This window comes from Piliocolobus tephrosceles, chromosome 21 (genome assembly GCF_002776525.5).
Source record: "Piliocolobus tephrosceles isolate RC106 chromosome 21, ASM277652v3, whole genome shotgun sequence".
In the NCBI taxonomy this organism is placed as follows: domain Eukaryota; kingdom Metazoa; phylum Chordata; class Mammalia; order Primates; family Cercopithecidae; genus Piliocolobus; species Piliocolobus tephrosceles.
Window position 1 is genome coordinate 5,018,636 of NC_045454.1, and position 26,070 is coordinate 5,044,705.

The window sequence follows — 26,070 nt, forward strand, 5'->3', positions numbered from 1 at the left end:
GGCTTACTTTCCAACCTGACACCGGTAGAAAATCACACGGAAGGTAGCAGATCCCCTTATCTTAACTTAACCATTCCTAATACTGACTTCAAGTCTTTGGAGCACCTAGAAAAAGCTTAACTTTTCAACCAATTGCCCCCTGAAGAATCCCTAAAACCCATCTATGACTTGTAAGCCCCGCTTTGAGATGTCCACCTTTTCAGACTGAACCTATATATACCATTCGTGTATTAATGATTTTTACCTACAATTCTTGCCCATCTGCCTGGCCCCATCTGTACCCTTTGTGAAAGTCAGCTGACACAGCTCCCTATATTCCTTTTGGTCTCTTATGGATCATTCTTCAAATGTTTACCTGGAAATATTTTAATATACTAATCTTTCTCAGTAAGCATTATCACATTTCAAATGTCCACAGTTTTTTCTGGGATGTAAGGCATAATTTCAAAATGAGGTTTGAAGAGGTCAAATACCCAAACCATAACCACCACCCACACGCTATGCCCATTTATACAAGTCCAAGCTCGAGTACATCTTGGGAAAATTTAATATCTCAGGTTGAATGTTATACATTCAAAGATGTTTTCAGTATCTATACATTATTTCAGGACTATTTTATGGAATCTGAAGTTCTTCACTGCAACCATTAATAAAAAATACAACTATATGAGTACTTACATGTTAATTACATAAGATTTCATTTACTATGGCTATCATTATTTAGTATTTCACACTGGACAAGCCTCAGTCTGTCTTGTTCACCCCTCTCTCTGCAGTGAAATTGGCTGATAATCATTCTTAAGATCCCTTGAGGTCTGAATGCGTCAGTGGCCATGAACCAAGACAGCCAATTCACATTTTCCTGAAAACATGAAAGAATTGTCTATTTCTTCTGCAGATACAGCAGATACAGCAGAGCCTGGATCTGCTGGGGTCATGGCACATGAGAACAAAAGGGCTAACAATTGGAAACCATGCAGTGATTAGTGCAGCAATGTTCACTAGCCACCAACTGGAATTATGAAACAGAGCTAAATAAACATAGGTGATGAAGGAAAGGGCATAACATGATACAAAGGTGCTCACCAATGCAAGGATGCTTTGGATGGCTCTGTTCTCAGGAGAAGAGATGGGGTAGAGATTGTTCCTATGGATGTATTCTACCTGCTGTTGGTGCCTGTACAAGACCAAAACTATGGAGCTGCTGGCCCAGAGCAGGAGCCCCAGACACAAAACATCATGGAAGGATGTCAATGCTGCATAAACTGACTTGATGACTTCATCACTAAGTGGGGCGGAACAGCATCCCAAATCTCCTTTATTTGTGATGTTGTTGTTGCTCCATTTGCCAGTTATTGTATAAATAGGAAAAATGGCATTTACCAGCATGTGGAAGGCCCGGCACAGGATATTGGAGAGGCCAATGTACGTTGCGGTTTTCACTTTCATCTCTGCCCACCTGGAGTTCCTAGTGTTGATGGTGATCACCTGGAAGACACTCAAGAGGCAGGTGCTTCCAATGGACACACCCCTGCCTACCCTGTGTACATACAAAAGAAGTTTGCATCCAAAATAATGGTCAAAATGTTTAAACCCAAAAGCTGCTATGGTCTCTGGGATTCCTCTAGAGAGGATAACCAAGGAGTTAGCTACAGTCAAGTGCCTGAGAATCAAATCTGTGGATCTTGGCTTGTATCCCCTAAAGTAAAGGGACATATAATAACATAAGAGTGAAAAATTCCCCAGGATTCCAACAACTACCTGGAATAGGAAGTTCATTCCAATTTTCAGATCCACAGAGGCCATTCTGTCATTTTCCAGCACTCTATTCAGTAAGCAGAAGGTTCTGCATGGCAGCATGAGTTGTGGGCCACATTTTCATGGAAAAGAATCTTTCACTTACGACAATTTCTTCCCCCTGAGAATTAAAAGTGAAATATATAGAGAGATATATTGTTAAGAAATTTCCCAAGTTTCATGTGTTTCTTTTTACAGCACCTACAATGTATGAGTGACTTTTATAAATGCTGTACCAATCCGGCCACTGCACTCCAGCCCGGGCGACAGAGCAAGACTCCGTCTCAAAAAAAAAAAAATTAAAAAAAATAAAAAAAATAGATGCTGTACCTATTCTAACATTTAATATTCACAACTCCATGAGTTAGGAATTCATGTTATTCTCCTTTCACCAACTAAAAGAGTTTAAGCACAAGGAGGTTAGGTGACTCATTTAAATACCAGAAGAGTGAAGATTTGAACGTGAGTAGCCTGACTGCAGTGACACTGGTGTTCACCACTACGCTATACCATAATAGTTGCCTTGTGTTCTTTATATATCTATACACATATTTGTATATATACATATATACACACATACATACACACACACCTACATATTTATAAATATTTGTCATATTCACTTTATAAATTTGGTTTGATAATTTCCTATTTTTGTCAAAGTATTTATTCTACATATCAATATAACTTCTGAGTGAATATTCATAGGTCTGAATAAATTATAAGCACTAAATAATTTTATATGACCCAATGTATTTAATGTGGGTAGATGTTAAGATACCAGCGGAAAAACTCATTTAATTATCTGCAAAGACTAAAAATACTATGGCACCTGTCACGGAAATTAATGTACAAAATTAGGTAGGTTGTGCACTAAAATATGAGACATGAAATATAAAAGGTGATAAAGTATTTTAGGGTAGAAAACAATCATTTTAAAGATTATGTAACTATGTTTATTATTTTAAAACAACTAACTGAAACTTAATATTTGATTTGGGAAACTTATGAAAATATAATAAATATGCAAAATGGAATTTGAAAGTATGGAATCTTGTGCATTCAATACATTGAAAAGAGAAAGAGGCTGGGCGCTGTGACTCACACCTGTAATCCCAGCACTCTGGGAGGCCAAGATGGGTGGATCACAAGGTCAAAAGATCAAGACCATCCTAGCTAATACTGTGAAACCCCATCTCTACTAAAAAAACACACACACACACACACACAAAATTAGCCAGGTGTGGTGTCACGCACCTGTAGTCCCAGGTACGTAGAAGGCTGAGGCAGCAGAATCGCTTGAACCCGGGAGGCAGAGGTTGCAGTGAGCCCAGATCACACTACTGCACTCCAGCCTGGGCGACAGAGTGAAACTTCGTCTCAAAAAAAATAAAAAAAGAGAAAAGAAAAAGAAAAGAGAGAGAGATGGGTAGTGAGCTTTGGAATAATGTTGAAATGTTCATAAAACAGAGAAAATATAACAAGATTTATATGAGCCTTAAAATTGCTTTCTTCTGATGAGATTATATTTAATAGTTTTAAAATTTAAAATTTAAAATTAAGTCCTTAATCGTCTGCTGTCTGAAACCCTCTATTATGTTGTTAACTTTTTCTTAAAGAACCTTCCCTAATTTCAGGAAGGAAAATAGTCTCAGCATGATCAACAGACCACAGACATTTCCAGCAGGGACACATGTACTGTCTCTATTAAGCATGACACACCTATATTACAGAAAAATATTTATAGTTCAGCAATTCCTATTCAGTCACATTGCTTTTGCTATGAATTAATAATTCAATTAGCTCTGTCATATTCGTTATCCCATGCATAGAGCTTTTACAGAAATAGTTATACTACTTCCGAAAATATCTCTGTGACTTTTGCACACCATATTAAACAGTAGCTTAATTTTGAAATTACAATCTTGAACCACATTAAAATTCAGACTTTGATAACACTTGGATTAAACACCAAAAACCCCTTCAATGAGAATTTTGTTATATTCCATTAGCAGTAGTCATGGTTCAGTTTAGGATTTCAGACCTCCAGTCCCTCTCCACAAGCTCAGCTCATGCCCCAGGCATTATTCCTTCTTCCTATTTAGTTTTGCCCCAGACCAATTTCTACCCCAAAAGAGTTTCTTTTCCAGACATGCACGCCTACCCAGATTCCTGATACATTTCCTATGTACAGACTCCTGATACAGACTATGTCCCTCAGTCTAAAGTAGAAAATACCGGACTCCTTCCTGCTGCCAGGACTGTGAGCTAAGGGTGACGATCTTAACAGTCAAAGCATGTGTGGGAGGGAGGAAGGCAGAGCCTGAAATGTGGCTTTGTGATTCTGTGACCTCATCTCCCCACAGAACTGCAATTAGGATTTCACCTGTAGTGTCAATGCCAGCTTACACTTGGGAAGCTGAGAATAGTTCTGGAAAACTTTTTTAATGCCTAGAATCTATTAGAAGTTTCTAGTGAGCATATCCAAAGAGATCATTGGAGTGTTTGGGAAAGACTGTTTTCCATTATTTCTTATTTAAAAAAAAAAAAAAAAAAAGGCTATGAAAAGATTTTGTGACTATTATATTCCTAATAAGAAGAAAACATTTTTTTTTTTTTTTTTGAGACGGAGTCTTGCTCTGTCGCCCGAGCTGGAGTGCAGTGGCCTGATCTCAGCTCACTGCAAGCTCCGCCTCCCGGGTTTACGCCATTCTCCTGCCTCAGCCTCCGGAGTAGCTGGGACTACAGGCGCCCGCCACCACGCCCGGCTAGTTTTTTGTATTTTTAGTAGAGACGGGGTTTCAGCGTGTTAGCCAGGATGGTCTCGATCTCCTGACCTCGTGATCCGCCCGTCTCGGCCTCCCAAAGTGCTGGGATTACAGGCTTGAGCCACCGCGCCCGGCCTAAAAAACATTTTAATTAAGTTCTGAATTTATATATAACATAGCAGACCAGGTGCAGTGACTCACACTTGTCATCCCAGCACTTTGGGAGGATGAGGTGAGTGGATTGCTTGAGGCCAGGAGTTTGAGACCAGCTTTGGCAACACAGTGAAACCCCGTCTCTGCCAAAAATACAAAAACTAGTCAGTCTCATAACCTGGTCTCAAAATAAATAAGATAACCTGGTCTCAAAATAAATAAGTAAATAAATAGACCTAAATGTAAAAATAAATTCAAAAAATAAATAGTAATTTAAATATTCAGCATGCCTGAGAAAGGTTTATTTAGAATACAAGACATGCAAATAAGAGAATGTGGTTCAACGTATTTAAAATTAAATAAGAAGACCATATTAACTGGGAAAATAGTTTTTTACCCTGTAAATTATTTCTCATTAGCAAATTAACTTAGAAATCATACTCTATTAGAGTGTTTAATTATTAGTGATTACACATCAGAATATAAGAACAAATAAATTATTAGTGGGTATATATTTATTGGTTAGATACTTGAAATGTTTTTTTTTTTTTTTTTGAGACGGAGTCTCGCTCTATCGCCTGGGCTGGAGTGCAGTGGCCTGATCTCAGCTCACTGCAAGCTCCGCCTCCCGGGTTTACGCCCTTCTCCTGCCTCAGCCTCCCGAGTAGCTGGGACTACAGGCGCCACCACCTCGCCCGGCTAGTTTTTTGTATTTTTAGTAGAGACGGGGCTTCACCATGTTAGCCAGGATGGTCTCGATCTCCTGACCTCGTGATCCGCCCGTCTCGGCCTCCCAAAGTGCTGGGATTACAGGCTTGAGCCACCGCGCCCGGCTTGAAATGTATTTTTAATAAAATACTTCAATGAACCTCTGCATTTTCTTACATTTATGTTATTTTGACCATGAGCATGCTATTTCCACAGGTGATTATGTAGTCTTCCTTAAGATGTCCATTGTTTTACCATAATGCTAATCTTCAGAAGAAAACTGAGGCCCCAAAGTCAAGTGTTCCGACAGTGTGACCACCACCTCCTCAAAGCCAGTGAGCTAGAACCACCCTGTTAAGTTGGTCCCAGCTTCGTGACCATCAGAAACTGTAGGATAAGAGAAGACGGTAGGTTTTTAAAAATTATTTTCCTTTAAGTTTGGGGATACATGTGCAGAACGTGCATACATGTGCCATGGTGGTTTGCTGCACCTATCAACCTGTCATCCAGGTTTTAAGCCCCGCATGCATTAGGTATTTGTCCTAATACTCTTCCTCACCTTTCCCCTCACCCTCTGACAGGCCCCTGTGTGTGATGTTCTCTTCCCTGTGTCCATGTGTTCTCACTGCTCAACTCCCACTCATGAGTGAGAACATGTGGTGTTTGATTTTCTGTTCCTGTGTTAATTTGCTGAGAATGATGCTTTCCAGCTTCAACCATGTTCCTGCAAGGGACATGAGCTCATATTGTATTTTACGGCTTCATAGTATTCCATAGTGTATAGGTACCACAAATTCTTTATCCAGTCTATCATTGATGGGCACTTGGGTTGGTTCCAAGTCTTTGCTATTGTAAGTAGTGCTGCAACAAACATCCGTGTGCATATGTCTTTATAGTAGAATGATTTATAACCCTTTGGGTATATATCCAGTAATGGAATTGCTGGGTCAAATGGTGTTTCTGGTTCTAGATCCTTGAGGAATCGCTGCACTGTCTTCCACAGTGGTTGAACTAATTTACACTCCCCCCCAACAGTGTAAAAGCGTTCCTGTTTCTCCACATCCTCGCCAGCATCTGTTGTTATAAGAAGATGGTAATTTTAAGCCACTCAGTTTTGGGGTAATTTTTTATGCAGAGAGATATAACTAGTACAGCCTACAAGCCATCAATGCCACTTTCCAGAGACATCCACGTAACACACACACATTCAAAATTCGAGAAGTATGCTGATAGAATTGTACATTCTACCTAATATCTAAAAACGAAGCAATAGGGCCTGGGTACAGTGGCTCACACTTGTAATCCCAGGACTTTGGGAGGCCAAGGCGGGCAGATCACTTGTTCGTGATCAGCCTGATCAGTAGAGACATGGTGAAACCCTGTCTCTACTAAAAATACAAAAAATAGCCAGGCATTGTGGCACACCCTACTCAAGAAGCTACTCGAGAAGCTGAGGCAGGAGGATTGCTTGAACCCAGGAGGTAGATGTCACAGTGAACTGAGATCGCACCACTGCTGGGTGACAGAGCAAGGCTCTGTCTCAAAAAATAAATAAATAAATAGAACAACATTGAAAGTCTAAAATGAGGAAACTATTAAATAAAGTCTGGTACATTCATATTCTTTAAAATTAGAAAATATCCCCAGAAAGTACTTGTGATTAAGAAAATCAATTGGTGGGGTTTAAGTAAAATATCAGTACAGAATTAAAAGTGCACTGTGACTATATGTACTATCCTACACCTTAAATACATATTAAATGGTCTGGAAAGATACAGCTCAAACTAATGAAGGGATATGTTGATACAAAACTAGTACGAAACAAGGAATAATCAATGGGAACATATTACCATCCACATTATTTACTTATTGTACAAAATTGTTCCCAGCATGAGTTATTAAGCAGAGTGAAAGTTTAAAATTTTTCAAGTTTAGGAAAACATTTCCTTAAACTTTTAACCCTATCCATCTCAATTATTTACTAGAATGGAAGGGTCAGGAAAAGGAAAACTTTCATTTTCTACTTGAATTTTATTTTCTTCACCCCCAAAATTGCAGCATTAGAACATTAAAACACACATCCAGAAATAAATTCCATTTCATCATGAAAAAAAAGTGACACAATCTTGGGGCATGTGCATTTTGAAGCTCTCAGCAGAAAATCGAAGGACAAATGTCTCTCCCGTATTTCCTACATTGGGAGCCATGATGTCCTCAAACTTCCCTCCTGACAGCCTTACATGTGGCTATGTCCCCATCCAGGGGAATTAGACTCTCCAACCTACAGTTTATATATTCCACCACCAAGAACTGTGCCCTTACACTTTAAAAACATTTCTTAAGGCCGGGCGCAGTAGCTCATGCCTGTAATCCCAGAACTTTGGGAGGCCAAGGCGGGTGGATCATGAGGTCGGGAGTTCGAGACCAGCCTGACCAATATGGTGAAACCCTGTCTCTACTAAAAATACAAAGTTAGCCGGGTATGGGGGCACATGCCTGTAATCCCAGCTACTCAGGAGGCTAAGGCAAGAGAATCACTTGAATCCGGGAGGGAAAGGTTGCGGTGAGTGGAGATTGTGCCACTGCACTCCAGCCTGGCAACAGAGCGAGCCTCCGTCTCAAAACAAAACAAAACAACAACAACAAAAAATTAGCTGGGCGTAGTGGTGCGCACCTATAATCCCAACTATTTGGGAGGCTGAGGCAGGAGAATCGCTTGAATCCGATAGGCGGAGGTTGCAGTGACCGAGATCGCGCCACTGCACTACAGCCTGACGACAGGGTGAGACTGCATCTCAAAAAAAAAAAAAAAAAAAAAAAAAAAAAAAAAATTAAATACATATATGTATTTTATATGTAAAAATAAATAGAATTTTTGTATGTGTATGTTTATATTGTAAATAACATATATATGTATTTTTATGCTAAAATACACTCTCATTTTTTCACCCTTCACCTATTATCAGATGTAATTCCCAGTGAGGAAAACAGAGACTCAGAGAAGCAGTGGATAGGCCTTGGTTTACTCAGATACTACCCGATATGGGCTCCTCTTCTCTTGAGGAGTCTCCAGTCAACAAGTTTCCTCTCTGGGCCCAAGAGAAATCAATTCAGTTGGCCAGGAGCACAGCCAAACACATATTATGTTAAAAATACTCTTCCGAGTAACTGAGAATAAAGACTCTACAAACTAAAGGCCAGGAGCGGTGGCTCACGCCTATAACCCCAGCCCTTCCTGAGGCCCAGGTGGGCGGATCACATGAGCTCAGGAGTCCCAGACCAGCCTGGGTAACACGATGAAACACCGTCTCTACTAAAAATGCAAAATTAGCCAGGCATGGTGGCATACGCCTGCAGTCCCAGATACTCGGGAGGCTGAGGCAGGAAAATCGCTTGACCCAGGAGGCGCAGGTTGCCGTGAGCCGAGATCGCGCCATTACAATCCAGCCTGGGAAACAGAGAGAGACTCCATCTCAAAATAATAATAACGATATTATATTAGTAATTAATAACTTAGGCAAAACACAAGATACCGACTCCAATATATCCAGTACTTGGATTTGTAATTTATCTCAAGAAGCGTGCATTAGAATAATAAAGAAAGGAAAATAAATTTATATCGATACAAGCAGAAATTTTTGTTCTTTTAAAGCCAAGCCTCAGCCTTCCACCCCCACAGCCCAGGGTCTGATCCCATAAATTCTCTGGAACTCAGCCCACGATGCATCTCTGCCTCGTGGGTGACTGGGGAACAGAAACAAAAATTATGTTCCAGTGAAAGTAAATATAAAATTTTACAGTCCGCACAGGCACAAAAATGCATCTCATTCTAGTTTCCATCACCTACGCAGACAACTCCAGCTTTCGCTTAATGAAATAAAAATTCTAATCGTCCGGATCTCAGAAGTTCCTGGATCCAAGCGCCCCCATGTACCGTCGCCCTCTCCCATCCACCAGGTCCCAGCGCTCCTCCTGATTGATCGCAGGACGCGCCTCCATCGCTCGCAAAAACGTTTTCAAGCAAACCTTTCCCAACTTAAGCTCCGATTCCAATATAAGGGACCTACGGGTCTCTAATTTTTTGCTTAGCTAGGCTCCAAAGGACACTAAAGAGATTAAAGGGAATCCAAAAGTGAAGAATCGAGTACTGCTGGACGACAAACAGAAAAAAAAATGTCGCTGGGACGCGCCGAGGAAAGGTCCTGCAGTCAGACCCCTAGGCCCCGCCCCCTCCCCGCCCCGCCATTGTCCCCGCCCACCGCCTTTATCCCTGCCCATCCGTCTTTGTCCCCGCCCATCCCCGCCATTTGCCCGCCCATCCCCCCATTGGTCCGCGCCCTGCCCCTGGCCATGCCCTTTGCGCCTCCCCAGTGCACTCGCGTACGCGCAGGTTCCTGCCGACCCGGAAGCGGATCTCGCGGGGCTACTGGCACTCTCGGGTGAGTGAGTCTCCGTCTTTGGGGTTAAAGCCTGCGCCTCGCGGGCTCCAGGTTCCCACGCTCCGCTGTCGGGTTTTGGGGTCGCCCTGTAGGTTGAAACCCCGAACCTACTCATTCCTCTCGCGGCGTGGCCCCTAGACGTTCCCAGTCCCGTAGCTCCGAGAGGGTCTGGAGGTCTGCGTCCATGTCGGATTAAAATCGTTCTGAAGTGGGTACTGGTCCCTACTTTTTTGCCTTAGGTCAGTGTGGCCACCGACCGCCCACCGCGTCGTTTCTCTGCTTAAAACTCTTCTCTGACTCCTTCGCTCCCCCTGGTAAAGCCCTCATTCGGGGCGGATACACACCCTTCGCCCTCCACCAGGGAGAACAGAGGGGAAGCAGAAATGGAGGAGAAAGAGGGAGAAATGCTGAAAGAGTAGCAGGGACTAAAAAAAAGGATGCTACCAAGATGGGGCCAAACACTGTCAGAGAAGGAGGGGAAGGGAAGCAAAATGAGCAGAAATGGACAGGGAAACGCCGAAATGGGAGAAAGAAAAGGAAAGAAACAGAAGGTAGGAGAGAGAGATTGATGGGGACCCAAATCCAAGTGAGTCTGGGGTTGATTTAATGTGGAACATTAAGTTGTGAAGTACTGATGCATGGCTCTATAATTAATTTAAAATTTGATTCACTGTTTATGCAGAAGAGAATGAACATTGCAAAACTAGGGTGTGAGGTTTCTGCGTTTTCTAATTATTACATCTGAAGTAACCCTTATTCAGCCAGAGGGTTAACTGACTTAGCTCAGTTGATTCCAGCTTACCCTCTTCCCTTTCTCTGATCTTGAGGAGAGTCAAGAAATGGGAAGAAACTGTGACACCATATGCTGCTTTACAAACAGACGTTAACAATATTATTCCCTCCTTTTTTGTGTGTGGCTTGTGTCATTTTCTAAATTTGATGTATATACAACCTGTCTGAAATGTAATTCCAGAATTTATTGGATTTTTAAAAATTTTTTCAAATTATTTTCTCTTAAATGTATTGTTCAGCTTATGAGTTTTAAATGCTTTGTTTTTCTTTTCCTTTTTTTTTTTTTTTTGAGACGGAGTGTCACTTTGTCGCCCAGGCTGGAGTGCAGTGGCTCGATCTCAGCTCACTGCAACCTCCGCCTCCAGGGTTCAAGCGATTCTCCTGCCTCAGCCCCCCGAGTGGCTGGGATTACAGGCATGCGCCACCATGCCCGGCTAATTTTTTGTATTTTTGGTAGAGATGGGATTTTCACCTTGTTAGCCAGGCTGGTCTCGAACTCCTGACCTCGGGTGATCTGTCTCCGCCTCCTAAAGCACTGGGGTTACAGGCGTGAGCCACCGCGCCTGGCCTAAATGCTTTCCACTTTTTATCATATATTGGAACTATTCTTTTATGTCTGGTACCTGATTTCACAGTGTTTCACTCTAAGGGTGTTGATAATCTTTTAGCCCTTAAAATCTGGTTTAACCGGTTAGTTTAATACAGTTGACCTTGAACAACACCAGTTTGAGCTATGCAGGTCCAACTATACAGGGGCTTTTGTTCTACCCCTGTCACTCCTGAGACAGCAAAATGAACCCCTTTTCTTCTCCACTGCAGCCCACAGGGCTGGATGCGAGGAAGAGGCCTCACATGACCTCGGGGAGGATGCGAGGAAGATGAAGAACTGTGATGATCCACTTCCTCTTGGTGAATGGTAAATATATTTTCCCTTCTTTATGGTTTTCTTATTAACAGTATCATTTCTCTAGCTTACCTTATTGTAAGAATACAGTATACAATACATGTAACATACAAAATATGTCTTTATCAACGGTTTATGTTTTCAGTAAGACTTCTGGTCAACAATGGGCTATCAGTAGTTAAGTTTTTGGGGAATCAAAAGTTGTACCTGGATTTTTGACTGGGGGTGGGGCGTGGTTAGTGCCTCTATCAGTGGTGTTGGTCAAGGCTCAGCTCTATTCAGTTTCTTTACTCCCTTATATCATCTAAAAGCCTCCCACTAAGTAGATGTTCCCCCAGGTCCTCTTTGTCCTTTCTCTGCAAGATGTTGAAGAATGGCCTGGATTGGTGTGGAATTTTGTTCCAACAGAGCCCATCTGTTCATAACGAAGAGATGACTCAGCACTAATCTCCACAGCTGACCCCCTTTCATGCTTTCCAAGAGTCATAGCCATTTGTAATTTCATATTTTTGAATATTTTTCTGGAAAAGAGGAATTAAATCCTTGGGATTGATTAAACCCATGAAATAGAAGCTTCTACTCAGGAATGTGAATGGTAATGTGGAAATAAGGATAAACCTTTCCTACTGCCCTATCCAGGCCACCATTTCAGAATTCATTTACAACTGAGTTCTGCTCACTCAACTCAGACCTTTTCCAGGTAACTTGGTGAAATGTCTCCTCTCTCTGAGGCTCAGAGTGCCCACCGGTAACATGGAGATGATGGGTATACCAGAAATTCTGAATCTGAGCCAGTGGAAGCCCTGAAATGATGTTCAGGATTGAGCATGTGTCTGCATGTGGCAATTGTTTGAGAGAGGGTGCCCAGTTACAGTTAGTCCTAAATGACTCTCAGACCTCCAAAAATGACGGAAACTACTAGGAAAGGGGTGGGGGCATAGGCTTAGAGATAGAGCTGCTTCCCTCAGCTTTTTATTCTTTCTCACTATCTCTGCATCAGGAGTAAGTCTTAAGTTTTATTATGTCATCTCCTGGCATTAAATCCTTTTATGCTTTCCCTCTGCCTGTGGGACAAATATCTAAACTACGTAGCATGGCTACAGCAGGGATTTCTGGAGCTATGGTGGCTCTTCACCTGTTCCAATTTTAGGCTTTTATTATCCTGCATTGACTGACAGTCATTGGATGCTGGCCACCCAGGGAGAGTCTGTGAACTTGGACACAGCAGTTTTTCTTGGCTGAGCGTCAGGTGGACAGAGGACAATGCAGTTGATGCAGAATGTTGGGTTTCAGCCAGAAGGGAAAACTTTTTGAAGACATAGGTGGAATAACTCACTTCTTAGTCTCTGTTTAGGAGTTTATTTTTTTCATGAGTTTATTTTCACTCTTGTTGCAGTTGGAAGCTAAGGACCATCTTATTGCTATATCAAGCCTCTTCCTTTGTGTGTGTGTGGTAGAGAAAGGGCCTGTATTGATTTTAAGCATTAAACAACATATTTTTGACATACAGACTGATCTTACCTGAGAAAGAGACTCAGAGGAAGAGGAAAGAAAGAAGAGGAGGGAATGGCTGTTTCTCAGGTAAAAGTTATATTCTTGGTTGATTGTTTTGTCCTCTCCTTCCTGAAATGCCATATTTTGGACTTGCTGATTTTATCTGACTCTGAAGTGTCCTGACTAACATGTATATTCACACCCAGGGCTTTCCCTCAATTCCATCTCCACTTAGATTCCATCTCACTGTGACCCAGTAACATGGAACTTTGGAAAAGGCTCCATTTAGATGATTGTTCTGGGAAGGGTTTTATGCCTAGTCATGGATTGGATGTGGGGGGCAGGCTCCATGGTGTCAGTGAGGTTGGGTGGCAGTGACTGTTTAGAGACTTCGTTTGGATGCCCTTTCAGCTCTTTATAAAGCAGGATGAAAGAAGCAGCATATGTAAGTGATATATTAATGTGCACAAATACCTGGAAAACTTTGGAAAAGAAGGCTGATGGGGGAAACTTGCTTAGCTTGAGTTTATAATACGTTTGTAGCTAAACAATTGAGTCTGTGTTTCTGGCTCTAAAATATTAATTTGGAATAGAATGGGAAGTTCAGAAGTAGACATTGGGGATGGAGAAGGTAGTCTTTTTTCCTAATTGGTTTTAAAATATTAAATCAACATAATTGTCTTAACAGCAGGAGGTTCTTTAAGTTCTTCACAGTGCACCCATCTCATGAAGACTCTGCTGTTCATTTAGGAATTCTCATGCAGTGGGTGTTTAGATAAAAATGTCTATAATTTATTATTTTTCTTAATTTAACTTTAAGTCCAGGGGTAGGTTTGTTACATAGCTAAACTTGTGTCATGGGGGTTTGTTGTACAGATTATTTCATCATCCAGATATTAAACCTAGTACCCATTAGTTATTTTTCCTGATCCTCTCCCTCCCCCCACCCTCCACCCATGATAGGCCGCAGTGTGTGTTGTTTCCCTCTATGTGTCCATGTGTTCTCATCATTTAGCTCCCACTTGTGAGAACATGCACCATTTGGTTTTCTGTTCCTATGTTAGTTTGCTAAAGATAATGGGCTCTACCTCCGTCCATGTTCCTGCAGAGGACATGATCTCTTTTTTTTTTTTTATGGCTACATAGTATTCCGTGGTGTATGTGTGTGTGTACCACATTTTGTTTATTCAGTCCACCATTGGTGAGCATTTAGGTTGATTCCATGTCTTCGCTATTGAGAATAGTGCTACAGTGAACGTGTGCACGTATGTGTATGTTCGTGCACGCATGATGGGATTGCTGGGTCAGATGGTAGTTCTGTTTTTAGATCTTTGAGGAATCACCACACCGTCTTCCAGGATGGTTGAACTAATTTACACTCCCACCAACAGTGTGTAAGTGTTCCTTTTTCTCCACAACCTCACCAGCATCTGTTATTTTTTTGACTTTTTAATAATAACCAAAAGGGGCCGGGTGCAGTGGCTCACACCTGTAATCCCAGCACTTTGGGAGGCTGAGGCAGGTGGATCACCTGAGGTCAGGAGTTCAAGACCAACCTGACCAACATGGTGAAACCCTATCTCTACTAAAAATACAAAATTAGCTGGACATGGTGGCATGTGCCTGTCATCCCAGCTACTCGAGAGGCTGAGGCTGGAGAATCACTTGAACCCGGGAGGTAGAGGTTGCAGTGAGCCAAGATCGTGCCATTGTACTCTAGCCTAGGCAACAAGAGCAAAACTCTGTCTCAAAAAATAATAATAATTAAAAAATAATTGCCGGCTGGGCACGGTGGCTCATGCCTGTAATCCCAGCACTTTGGGAGGCCGAGGCAGGTGGATCACGAGGTCAGGAGATCAAGACCATTCTGGCTAACATGGTGAAACCCCATCTCTACTAAAAATACAAAAAAATTAGCCGAGCGTGGTGGTGGGCACCTGTAGTCCCAGCTACTCGGGAGGCTGAGGCAGGAGAATGGCGTGAACCAGGGAGGCAGAAGTTGCAGTGAGCCGAGATCGCGCCACTGCACTCCAGCCTGGGTGACAGAGCGAGACTCCATCTCAAAAAAAAATAATAATAATAGCCAAAAGATGACTATAATGTAGCTAAGACCTATGAGCAGAACTTCCTGTCATCAGAGAGGCAGGAGCCAAATTCTCATTATACTACTTGTTGTTAAATACCACATTTCTTTTGTAGTAAGCATCATATGATATATATATATATATATATATATATATATATATATTTTATGATAAAATGTCACACAGCGATGCTTAGGGACTGAGGAGTAAAACATTATGTTGTCCAGTCCACCATCACTCACTGTCTCATCAGGAACTACTGTTTGTTCTCTTCAATGGAAGAAAAATCATAAAAATCATAGCTTAATTTTAGAAAATGTGTAGTGAATATTTTGTTGTGATATTCTGTTTTGCAAATTTGTATATTTGTGTACTGTATGTCTTCATTTCATTTTTAGGCTGGTAAACAGAGATAACTTGAGTTTTTGCTTTCTCATTGGAGCATTCTCTTACTGAAGACACACTGGTTGTTTACAGTTTTTCTCCGTTATAAAGAATCCGCATTGGCTGCCTCTGAGCAGGCCAACTGTATTACAGCTGTGTGAGGATTCTTCCAGGTTGGGCAATTTGAAGCATGATTACTGGCTTAATAATGATGTTTCTGAGGAAGCTCAGATACTGCACTTACGAAAAAATACTTTAAATCAACTATCTTAACCACGCTCAGACAGCTGAAGTAAACGGTGGACAAAGAACTAAAGGAAAGTAGGACAACAGTGTTTCAACGAATATCAGTAAAGACATAGAAATTATTAAAAAGAAGTGAAATAGAAGTTTTGGAGCTGAAAAGTATAACATGAAAATTTCAGCTATAAAGTTTCAAGAGTAGATTGACAGAATACAGAATCAGCTAACTTAAACTTTAGGTTAATTGAAATTATTTAATCTGAGCAGAAGAAAGTGAAGAAAAATAAAATGTAAGAAAGCTTTGGGACACCATGAAGCATAGGCATGTATGCTTAATAAGAATTTTCGAAGAAAAAGAGAAAGCAAAAGGCAGAAAGAATATTTGAAGAAATAAGAACTGAAACCTCCCAAATATATAAAGAGCATGAATCTGTATACCTAGGAAACTCAGTGAAATTTAATTGTGATAAACTTACAGAGATCCACAGCAATACACATAATCAAACTGTGGAAGGAAAAAAGAATCATGGTAGTAGCAACTTAGAAATGATTTGTCATGTACAGTGATCCTCAAAAAGATTAACAGCCAAATTCTCATCAGAAACTATGGACGCTAGAAATTAGTGGAATGACATATTCAAAGTTTGAAAGGAAGAACTATCCAGCAGGAATTCAATATCAGGCAACTTATCCTTCAGAGTTGACAGTGAAGTTAAGATCCCCAGATAAACAAGAGCTGAGGGAGTTTGCATTAGTGGACTTACCTGCATGAAATGTTAAACAAAGTCTTTAAGGCTGAAATAAAAGGACACCAGAAGTACCTTAATGCCATAAGAACAAATTAATACAGGTAAAAGAACTATATAGGTGTAAATATAAAAGCCAATATTACTAGGTTTTTTAAAACCTTTTTTTATATGATTTAAAAGGCATGTATAAAACAATAATTATAAATCTGTTACTGGCTATAAAATGCACAGAGAAGTAATTTTTGACGGTTTAAAGAGAACCAGCCAGAGCTATATAGAAACAGAAGTTGTTATGCAATTAAAGTTAAGTTAGCATCAATTGAAACTTAGTTATTATCAGCTTCTGATGTAAATTTTAATCCCCAGGGCAACCATTAAGAAAATAGCAAAAATGTAAAGAAGGGAACCGAAATGATATACACACACAAATTTATACACACAAAGAAGGAATTAAGGGAATAATTATAAAACAAAAAAGATAGGCATATAAAAAATAAGTAGCAAAATGGTAAAAGTAGTTCTTTTATCAGTAGTTACTTTTATCTGACTCTGAAGTGGATTAAATTCTCCATTAAAAGGCACTTATTGGAGGAATAATTTTTTAAAACTATGATTTCACTATATGATGTTTATAAAAGACTTCCTTTAGAGCTAAAGACACAAATAGGCTGGAAAGTGTAATAAAAGGATGTGAAAAGGTATTTCATGCAAATATTAAACCTAGCTGGATAGCTATACCGATAGCAGACCAAATAAACTTTAAGTCAAAAATTGATACCAGAGATGTTGAAGGACAGTAAATATTGGGGTTAATCCATCAAGAACATGTAACCGCTATAAAAAATATGGATCAAATATCAAAGCCCCAAATATTTTGGAGCAAAAATTACAAGGAGATACAGTCCTACTATAGTAGTTAAAGAATTCAGTGCTCTCTTTTTAATAATGGATAGAACAACCATACAGAAGATCAGTAAGGAAATAAAGAGCTTGAACAACACTTTAAACCAAGATTATCTAACCCATGGAACACGGACTGCATGTGACTCAGGATGGCTTTGAATGTGACACAACACAAATTTGTAAACTTTATTAAAACATGAGATTTTTTTGTGTGTGTTTTCTTTTTTTTTTAAAGCTTATCAGGTATCATTATTGTTAGTATATTTTATGTGTGGCCGAAGACAATTCTTCTTCTTCCAATGTGGCCCAGGGAAGCCAAAAGATTGGACTCCACTGCTGTAAACTACACCGAACAAGCATGGAAAGAAAACTGCACTCAGTAAAAACAGAATCTGTACTCTTCTCAAATGCACATAGAATATTCTCCAGGATAGACCACGTGTCAGGCCACAGAACAAGTCTCAGTACAAAGCTAGAACTCATAAAACTGTTCTCACACCACAATCGAGTGAAATTGGAAATCAATAAAAGGAAAACTGAAAAATTCAGTTTTAAATGAATTTTAACTTCCTTATTGAGGTATGATTGACATAAAAAAGCTATACATATGTAATGTATACAATTTAATGAGTTTGGAGATATGTATACACCTCTGACACCACCACTGCAATCTGTCATAAACATATCCAATGCCTCAAAAAGTGTTTTTCTGCCGTCTTTATTATTTCATATTTTTATAATACAACCTAAGAACTACTGTCTTAATAAATTTTTAAGTATACAATACAGAATTAACTGTAAGCACTGTGTTATTCTGTAGATCTCTAGGACTTTTTCATCTTGCATAACTGATACTAATTACTACCTCACCGTTTCCCCACTCAGCACCTAGCAACCACCATTCTATTCTCTGTTTCTATGAGTTTTACTGTTTTCAGTTCCTCATGTAAGTGGAATCATGCATTTGTTCTCTGTGTGGCCTATTTCATTTATATAATATACTTCAGTTTCATTCAGGTAGTCTATAGTAAATAGCAGAATTTCCTTCCTTTTTAAGGCTGAATAATATTCGTGTGTGTGTGTGTGTGTGTGTGTGTGTGTGTGTGTGCCACATTTTCTTTATCCAGTCATTCCTTGATGGACATTTAGCCATGACTTGGCTATTAAGAATAAAGCTGCAATAAATATGGAAGTCCCTATCTCTCTTCAAGATCGTGATTTTGATTCTTTTGGATATATATCCAGTAGTGGAATTACTAGATCATGGTGGTTTTACTTTTACTTTTATTTTTATTTTCATTTTTTCCTGAGATGGAGTCTTCCTCTGTTGCCCAGGCTGGAATGCAGTGGCATGATCTCAGCTCACTGCAACTTCTGCCTCCTGGTTTCAAGCAATTTTCCTGCCTCAGCCTCCTCAGTAGCTGGGAGTACGGGCACCCTCCACCACACCCGGCTAATTTTTATGTTTTTAATAGAGACGGGGTTTCACCATGTTGGCCAGGCTGGTCTTGAACTTCTGATCTTGTGATCCGCCTACCTCGGCCTCCTAAAATGCTGGGATTACAGGCGTGAACCACCAAACCCAGCCTATTTTTAATTTTTGAGGAACCTCCATACTGTTTCCATAGTGGCTGCACTAATTCATATTCTGACCAACATTGTACAACAGTTCCCTTTTCTCCACATCCTAGACATTGCTTGTCGATTTTGTTTTCTTTAATGGTTATCCTAATATATGTGAGATCATATTATGTTGTTGATTCGCATTTTCCTGGTAATTAGTGATATTGAGCACCTTTTCATGTACCTAATGGCCATTTTTATATTCTCTTTGGAAAAAATGTCTGTTCAGCTCTTTTGCCCATTTTTTATTGGGTAATTAGTTTTTTTGGCTCTTGAGTTGTAGGAGTTCCTTATATTTTTTGGATATTAACCCCTTCTCAGATACATAGTTTGCAAATATTTTCCCATTCCATAAGTTGCCTTTTCATTTTGTTGGTTGTTTCTTTTGATGTGCACAAGTGTTTTGGTTTGAGGTAGTCCCACTGGTCTATTTTTGCTTTTCTTGCCTGTGCTTTTGGTGTGATATCCAAGAAACCATTGGCAAGATAATGTCAAGAACATTTTCCCCTATGTTTTCTTCTAGGAGTTTTACAATTTCAGGTAAAACTAAAGACACAAGGTAAATTGAGTAAATTTACCTTGAGTCTTTAGTCAATTTTGAGTTTATTTTTATTTACGGCATAAGATAAGCATCCAGTTTCATTCTTTTGCATTTGGATATGCAGATTTCCTAGCACTGTTTACTGAAGAGAGCATCTTTTCTCCATTATGTATTCTTGACACACTTGTCAAAGATCAGTTCATTGTATATGTGTGAGTTTATTGCTAGGCTTTGTATTCTAGTCCTTTTGTTTTGTGTGTCTATTTTATGCCAGTACCATATTGTTTTGATTACCATACCTTTGTAATACACTTTGAAATCATGACGTGCGATACTGCCAGCTTTGATATTCTTGCTCAAAATTGCTTTGGCTCTTTTGCGTCTTTATAGTTCTATATGAATTTTTTTGTTGTTGTTGTTGAGACAGAGTCTCACTCTGTCGCCCAGGCTACAGTGCAGTGGCGCGATCTTGGCTCACTGCAAGCTCTGCCTCCCGGGTTCATGCCATTCTTCTGCCTCAGCCTCCTGAGTAGCTGGGACTACAAGCGCCTGTCACCACGCCCAGCTAATTTTTTGTATTTTTAATAGAGACGGGGTTTCACCGTGTTTTGCCAGGATGGTCTTGATCTCCTGACCTTGTGATCCGCCCACCTCGGCCTCCCAAAGTGCTGGGATTACAGGCGTGAGCCACCGTGCCTGGCCATAGTTCTATATGAATTTTAGGATTATTTCTTATATTTTTGTAGATTGCTTTGGATAGTACGGACATTTTCATAGTATTAATTTCCTAAGTTCTTGAACATAGAATATCTTTCCATTTATTTGTTTTGTCTTTAATTTCCTTCATTAGCATTTTATAGTTTGCAGCGTGCAAGTCATTTACCTGTTTGGTTAAGCTTATTTTGTGTTAAAGTCACATGGGGAGTGACTGCTTAATGGGTATGGCATTTCTTTTGGAGATGATAAAAATGTTTTTGAACTAGACAGAGGTGGTGGTGTGTAACTTTGTGAATGTACTAAATGCCACTGAATTGTACTTTAAAATGGCTAATTTATTTGTTTTATTTTGAGGTGAAGTCTTGCTCTGTCACCCAGACTGGGGTGCAGTGGCATGATCACTGCTTACTGCAGTCTCCGCCTTCCAGGCACAAGTGATCCTCCCACCTCAGCCTCCTAAGTACCTGGGACCACAGGCCCATGCCACTGTGCCCAGCTAATTTTTAAAAATTTTTTGGTAGAGATGGAGTCTCACTTTGTTGCCCAGACTGGTCTCAAACTCTTGAGCTCAAGAGGTCCTCCCGCCTCAGCCTCTCAAAGTGCTGAAATTACAGGTGTGAGCCACTGCACCCAGCCTAAAATAGCTAATTTTATGTTATGTGAATTTCATCTCAGTTTAAAAAAAATAAAATCAGGGATATATAAGTTGCTTACATTAACTCACATAAATCAGTCACATCACTCTGGCCAAGTGAATATTTACACCTCTTTTCTGTCATTTTGTGTGAAAATAAGAAATTTTCCTGTGTCCACTTGGTGAAGTGTGTTTTTATTTCAGGGACTGTTTACATTCAAGGATGTGGCCATAGAATTCTCTCAAGAGGAGTGGGAGTGCCTGGACCCTGCCCAGAGGGCCTTGTACAGGGACGTGATGTTGGAGAACTATAGGAACCTGCTCTCTCTGGATGAGGATAACATCCCTCCAGAAAACGGTAACCACCCTTGTACATCTTTACATGTTTCCTTGTGAGTCTCTTGGGAGCCCCCAATATGCTTCTCTGAATCCGATCCCTGTTCTAAAAGGGGAGACTGAAACTTTCTGATTCAGAGTGGAAATGCTTCATAATGTGGCATATAGACTTTACACTTCCCCTTTCGTCAGAAGTTCTGCACATAATCAGGTTTGACGAGTGGTGGTTCCAGAACATCAGTACTTACAAAACCTTATGGAAAATGTTTTAAAATATCTGGTATCATGGTTTTATCCCCATGCCTTTGACTCAGTAGTTTTTTCAGAGTCTGCATATTTAAAATAATCCCTGAGCATTCAGAAGAAGGCAGTCAGTTGACTGATTTATTAGATCGTTTTGGGAAATAGTTTTCCAGACCCATCTGTAATATCCTCTCTTCATAGCTGAACAAAGGGCTGGGAATGTATCCAGGAAAAGCACAACACACCATGTTCCTTTTTTCTTTATAAGTTGAAATCTTTCCTGAGCTGAATATTATGTTCATTTTGGAGCACAGGAAAGAGTCCTAGACTATGGAGAGTGAAGTGAAAATAGTGGAAAAATCAGGTAGGTCGGAATGTGAGCACAAATAAGCACTCAGATGGCCACAGAGTAAGCTACTCCATTGCGTATTGTTTGGGAAACTCTGCAAATGGGAAAGATCACCGGGAAAACAAAAGTTTATTTCTTATGAGCTCTCAAATTAAAGTCCACACCCCCTCCCACTTTCCCCCAACACAGTTATTCAAATGTGTAAAAGGTTGAACTCCCACTCTCCCATGATGCCCCAACTCATGCAGACACAAAAGCAAAGGTGCTATCATGACCTACAATACTCTGTTTGGCCCCTCTGATCATTTTGGTCTTTTGGTTTTGAGAGGGACCGAGGTGGCTATTTTTAAGGGCTGTCTTTTTGTGTATATAATTTCATCTGATACGTGGTTTTCAGTCTGTGCACATCAGAGCTGGGGCCTTTGTAGCCCTGGCTCCAGAACCTATTCAGTTTCTATTCCCATTTCTTACACCTGCAAGAACTTTTCAGGAAAATGAGAAAACAGTGGCTCCCCCCAGATGTATCTGGGGTTCCCTGAAATTTCAAAGACCGTCAGTCTCTCTACTTGTTCAAGCCCCTTGGCCATTCCTTCAGTTCTGCTTTTGCCACATGTGTGTGTCTAAAGGGGAGGCTTTTCAGATTGTTACTCAGCAGTAATATAAAGACGTGACAGAGAGATGCTCTTTTTGATTGCCATTCCAAAATGGGAATATATCTCATTCTTTTAGGTTCTCATCTTGCAGCCTGTGGACAGAGCACGCTACCTCTTCTTAAGAATCCTACAAAATCCGACCCTTTTATTTTACCCCCATATCTTTTATTTCTCTCCCTTTTCTAGTTTTCTACCCTGCCCAGGAACTTAGAGAGACCTTAGTCTTCCTGATTTCATATTCTTCTAAGATTTACCTCTGAAAGTTGGTTTTGAAATACACATTCTGAATGGGCATGGTGGCTCACACCTATAATCCCAGCACTTTGGTAGGCCTAGGTGAGTGGTTCACCTGAGGTCGGGAGTTCAAGACCGGCCTGACCAACATGGAGAAACCCCACCTCTACTAAAAATACAAAAATTAGCTGGGTATGGTGGCGCATGCCCGTAATCCCAGCTACTCGGGAGGCTGAGGCAGGAGAATCACTTGAACCCGAGAGGCAGAGGTTGTGGTGAGCCGAGATTGTGCCATTGCACTCCAGCCTGGGCAACAAGAGCGAAACTCTATCTCAAAAAAAAAAGAAAAAAAGAGGCAGTGCATCCTGGGTCAGCGTAGCTATGGTGTCTCGTGTCCTTTCAGCCTATGTCCGCTGCCTGCCCGTGGCCTTTGCGCTGCCCCGGGTCCGGATGCAGACCGTGGCCCGGCCTCTTAGCACCGGTCTGTGCTCCGCGGGGACCCAGACAAGGCTCGGGCCTTTGCAGCCAGCCTTAAAGCTCGTGCAGGTTCCTGGTAGAGTTACACAGTTGTGCCGCCAGTATAGCAACATGCCCCCTTTGACATTAGAGGGCATCCGGGACCGTGTTCTTTATGTATTGAAACTCTATGACAAGATTGACCCAGAGAAGCTTTCAGTAGATTCTCATTTTATGAAAGACCTGGGCTTAGATAGTTTGGACCAAGTGGAGATTATCATGGCCATGGAAGACGAATTTGGGTTTGAAATTCCTGATACAGATGCTGAAAAGTTAATGTGTCCACAAGAAATTGTAGATTACATTGCAGATAAGAAAGATGTATATGAATAAAGTATCAGACCCTTTGGCTTTGGGGAGAGAGGACTCAGATGATAGTGGCGAATGTCTGGCAGTGAGGACACATTTTCGCATCATTGCTGACTCTGACAGAGTGATTCTGATGGACTTGTATTTAAATTGTGTAAGTGTTTTACTCTTTGAAAATAAATCTATAAAACCAAAAAAAAAAAGAAATACACATTCTTAGAGTCTGAAATTTCCTCTCTTTCTGCTGTGATAACCCACCAATAGGCGATGGACAACTTTTGGTGGACTCTCCCGTGGAAGAGGTTTCCTTAGTAACAGAATATTCCTGAAAGAGAACATTAATTAATCTGTTACAGTATCATTCTGCTACATACAGAGGTGCCTCTTGAAGCCACTGAGTAGAGTAGCCAGCATCTCCCAGTATGCTGAGAGAGAATCAGAAGAGCCTGAGGGATAAGTGCTTCTGACCTGGTTTTTGTGGAGTTTACAGTGTCTCCCAAGGGCAGTGTGACAATGCTGATTAGATCTATAATGATCATTCCCTTGGAGCCAGCAATACAAGGGGTAGGAATTTATCCTTGAGAGAGCATTGTCCAAGTTCTCAACCTCATATCTGCAAAAATGTTGACCAAACTGTTGTTTATACCACATTGTTCATCCCATATGTGCAGTTGTACATTTTTCTTCAGTATGATTTTTATGCTTTTATTGAGGGAGCTGATAAAGTTGAATTATGTATACATTTTTAAAGTTCACTATAATTTGTTTTGTTTAAGCCACTGACACTTTCATTTTGCCAGTGTCACAATGTCATTGATCTAAATGAACTTTTATTGAATCACCAGTTACATGTTTTTATGATACTCTTGATGTTTTTTGTTTTATATCTACAGTGTGTGGGGACATGAGATGAATGAATATTTTATATATATATATTTCTGCTTCATATTCTTTCATGATGTTTTATATATTTTACCAGAAGATTTCTTCCTTGAGTGTTTATGTCTGAATATTCGTTTCCTCAAAACATATATAACCTCCAAAACTTTGTTAAAGGATAGTGTTAGTTATTCCTTTTACTTCTGTTTCCTGTAACTTTATATCAACTCTTAGCTTATACTTTTTAAAAACAGACTTTTATTTATTTTTTTTTTTAGCAATTTTATGTTCACAGCAAACTTGATGGAAGGTACTAGATTTCCCATACACTCTGTGCCCCGACACATGCACAGCATCTTCCCCCATTATCACCATCCCCCACCACAGTGGTACATTGTTACAATTGATAAACCTACATTGACACATCATTATTGCCCAAAGTCCATAGTCTGTGTTGGGGTTCACTCTATATATGCTTAGGTTTGGGCAAATATATAATAGCCATATATCCTCCATAATAGTATCTTATGGAATAATTACACTGCCCTAAAAAATCTGTGCTCTGAAGATGGCTGAATAGGGACAGCTCCAACCTCCAGCTCCCAGCGTGAGTGACACAGAAGATGGGTGATTTCTACGTTTTCAACTGAGGTGCAGACCGACCCCTCACACCTCACATGGCTGGGTACACCTCAGATGAAGCTTCCAGAGCAAGAATCAGACAGCAACACTTGCTATTCAGCAATATTCTATCTTCTGCAGCCTCCACTGCTGATACCCAGGCAAACAGGGTCTGGAGTGGACCTCAAGCAAACTCTAACAGACCTGCAGCTGAGGGTCCTGACTGTTAGAAGAAAAACTAACAAACAGAAAGGACACCCACACCAATACCCCATCAGTATGTCACCATCATCACAGACGAAAGGCAGATAAAACCATAAAGATGGGGAAAAAGCAGTGCAGAAAAGCTGGAAATTCAAAAAATCAGAGCGCATCTCCCCCTCCAAAGGAACACAGCTCGTTGCCAGCAATGGAACAAAGCTGGACGGAGAATGACTTTGACGAGTTGAGAGAAGAAGGCTTCAGTCGATCAGACTTCTCAGAACTAAAGGAGGAACTACGTACCCAGCGCAAAGAAACTAAAAATCTTGAAAAAAGAATGGATGAATGGATAGCTAGAATAATCAATGCGGAGACCATAAAAGAACTGATAGAGATGACAACCATGACACGGGAACTACGTGACAAATGCACAAACTTCAGTAACCGACTCGATCAAGTGGAAGAAAGAGTATCAGTGATTGAAGATCAAATGAATGAAATAAAGCAAGAAGAGAAGGGTAGAGAAAAAAGAGTAAAAAGAAATAAATAAAGCCTCCAAGAAATATGGGATTATGTGAAAAGACAAAATCTATATCTGATTGGTGTGCCTGAAAGTGACGGGGAAAATGGAACCAAGTTGGAAAACACTCTGCGGGATATCATCCAGGAGAACTTCCCCAACGTAGTAAGGCAGGCCAACATTCAAATTCAGGAAATATAGAGAACGCCACAAAGATACTCCTCAAGAAGAGCAACTCCACGACACATAATTGTCAGATTCACCAAAGTTTAAATG

General features: G+C 40.5%; 2 protein-coding genes across 2 annotated transcripts; one reads left to right on the forward strand and one right to left on the reverse strand.

The window, feature by feature from the left end:
* Nucleotides 1–852: 852 nt before the first annotated feature.
* Nucleotides 853–1,948, reverse strand: LOC111528903 (vomeronasal type-1 receptor 2). The gene has a single exon (XM_023195767.2). The coding sequence runs from the start codon at nucleotides 1,858–1,860 to the stop codon at nucleotides 853–855; it is 1,008 nt and encodes a 335-aa protein (XP_023051535.1). The 5' UTR covers nucleotides 1,861–1,948.
* A 7,923-nt stretch (nucleotides 1,949–9,871) lies between these two features.
* On the forward strand, nucleotides 9,872–23,776 carry LOC111528910 (acyl carrier protein, mitochondrial-like). Its single transcript, XM_023195781.2, has 5 exons — nucleotides 9,872–10,104; nucleotides 11,503–11,573; nucleotides 13,072–13,142; nucleotides 21,138–21,291; nucleotides 22,701–23,776. The coding sequence occupies exon 5, from the start codon at nucleotides 23,130–23,132 to the stop codon at nucleotides 23,595–23,597; it is 468 nt and encodes a 155-aa protein (XP_023051549.2). The 5' UTR covers nucleotides 9,872–10,104; nucleotides 11,503–11,573; nucleotides 13,072–13,142; nucleotides 21,138–21,291; nucleotides 22,701–23,129; the 3' UTR covers nucleotides 23,598–23,776.
* The last annotated feature ends 2,294 nt before the right edge of the window (nucleotides 23,777–26,070 follow it).

Bases quoted from the DNA above. Each gene is read 5' to 3' on its own strand.
- LOC111528903 (XM_023195767.2), bottom strand. From the start codon at position 1,860: ATGCTGCCATGCAGAACCTTCTGCTTACTGAATAGAGTGCTGGAAAAT.
- LOC111528910 (XM_023195781.2), top strand. From the start codon at position 23,130: ATGGTGTCTCGTGTCCTTTCAGCCTATGTCCGCTGCCTGCCCGTGGCC.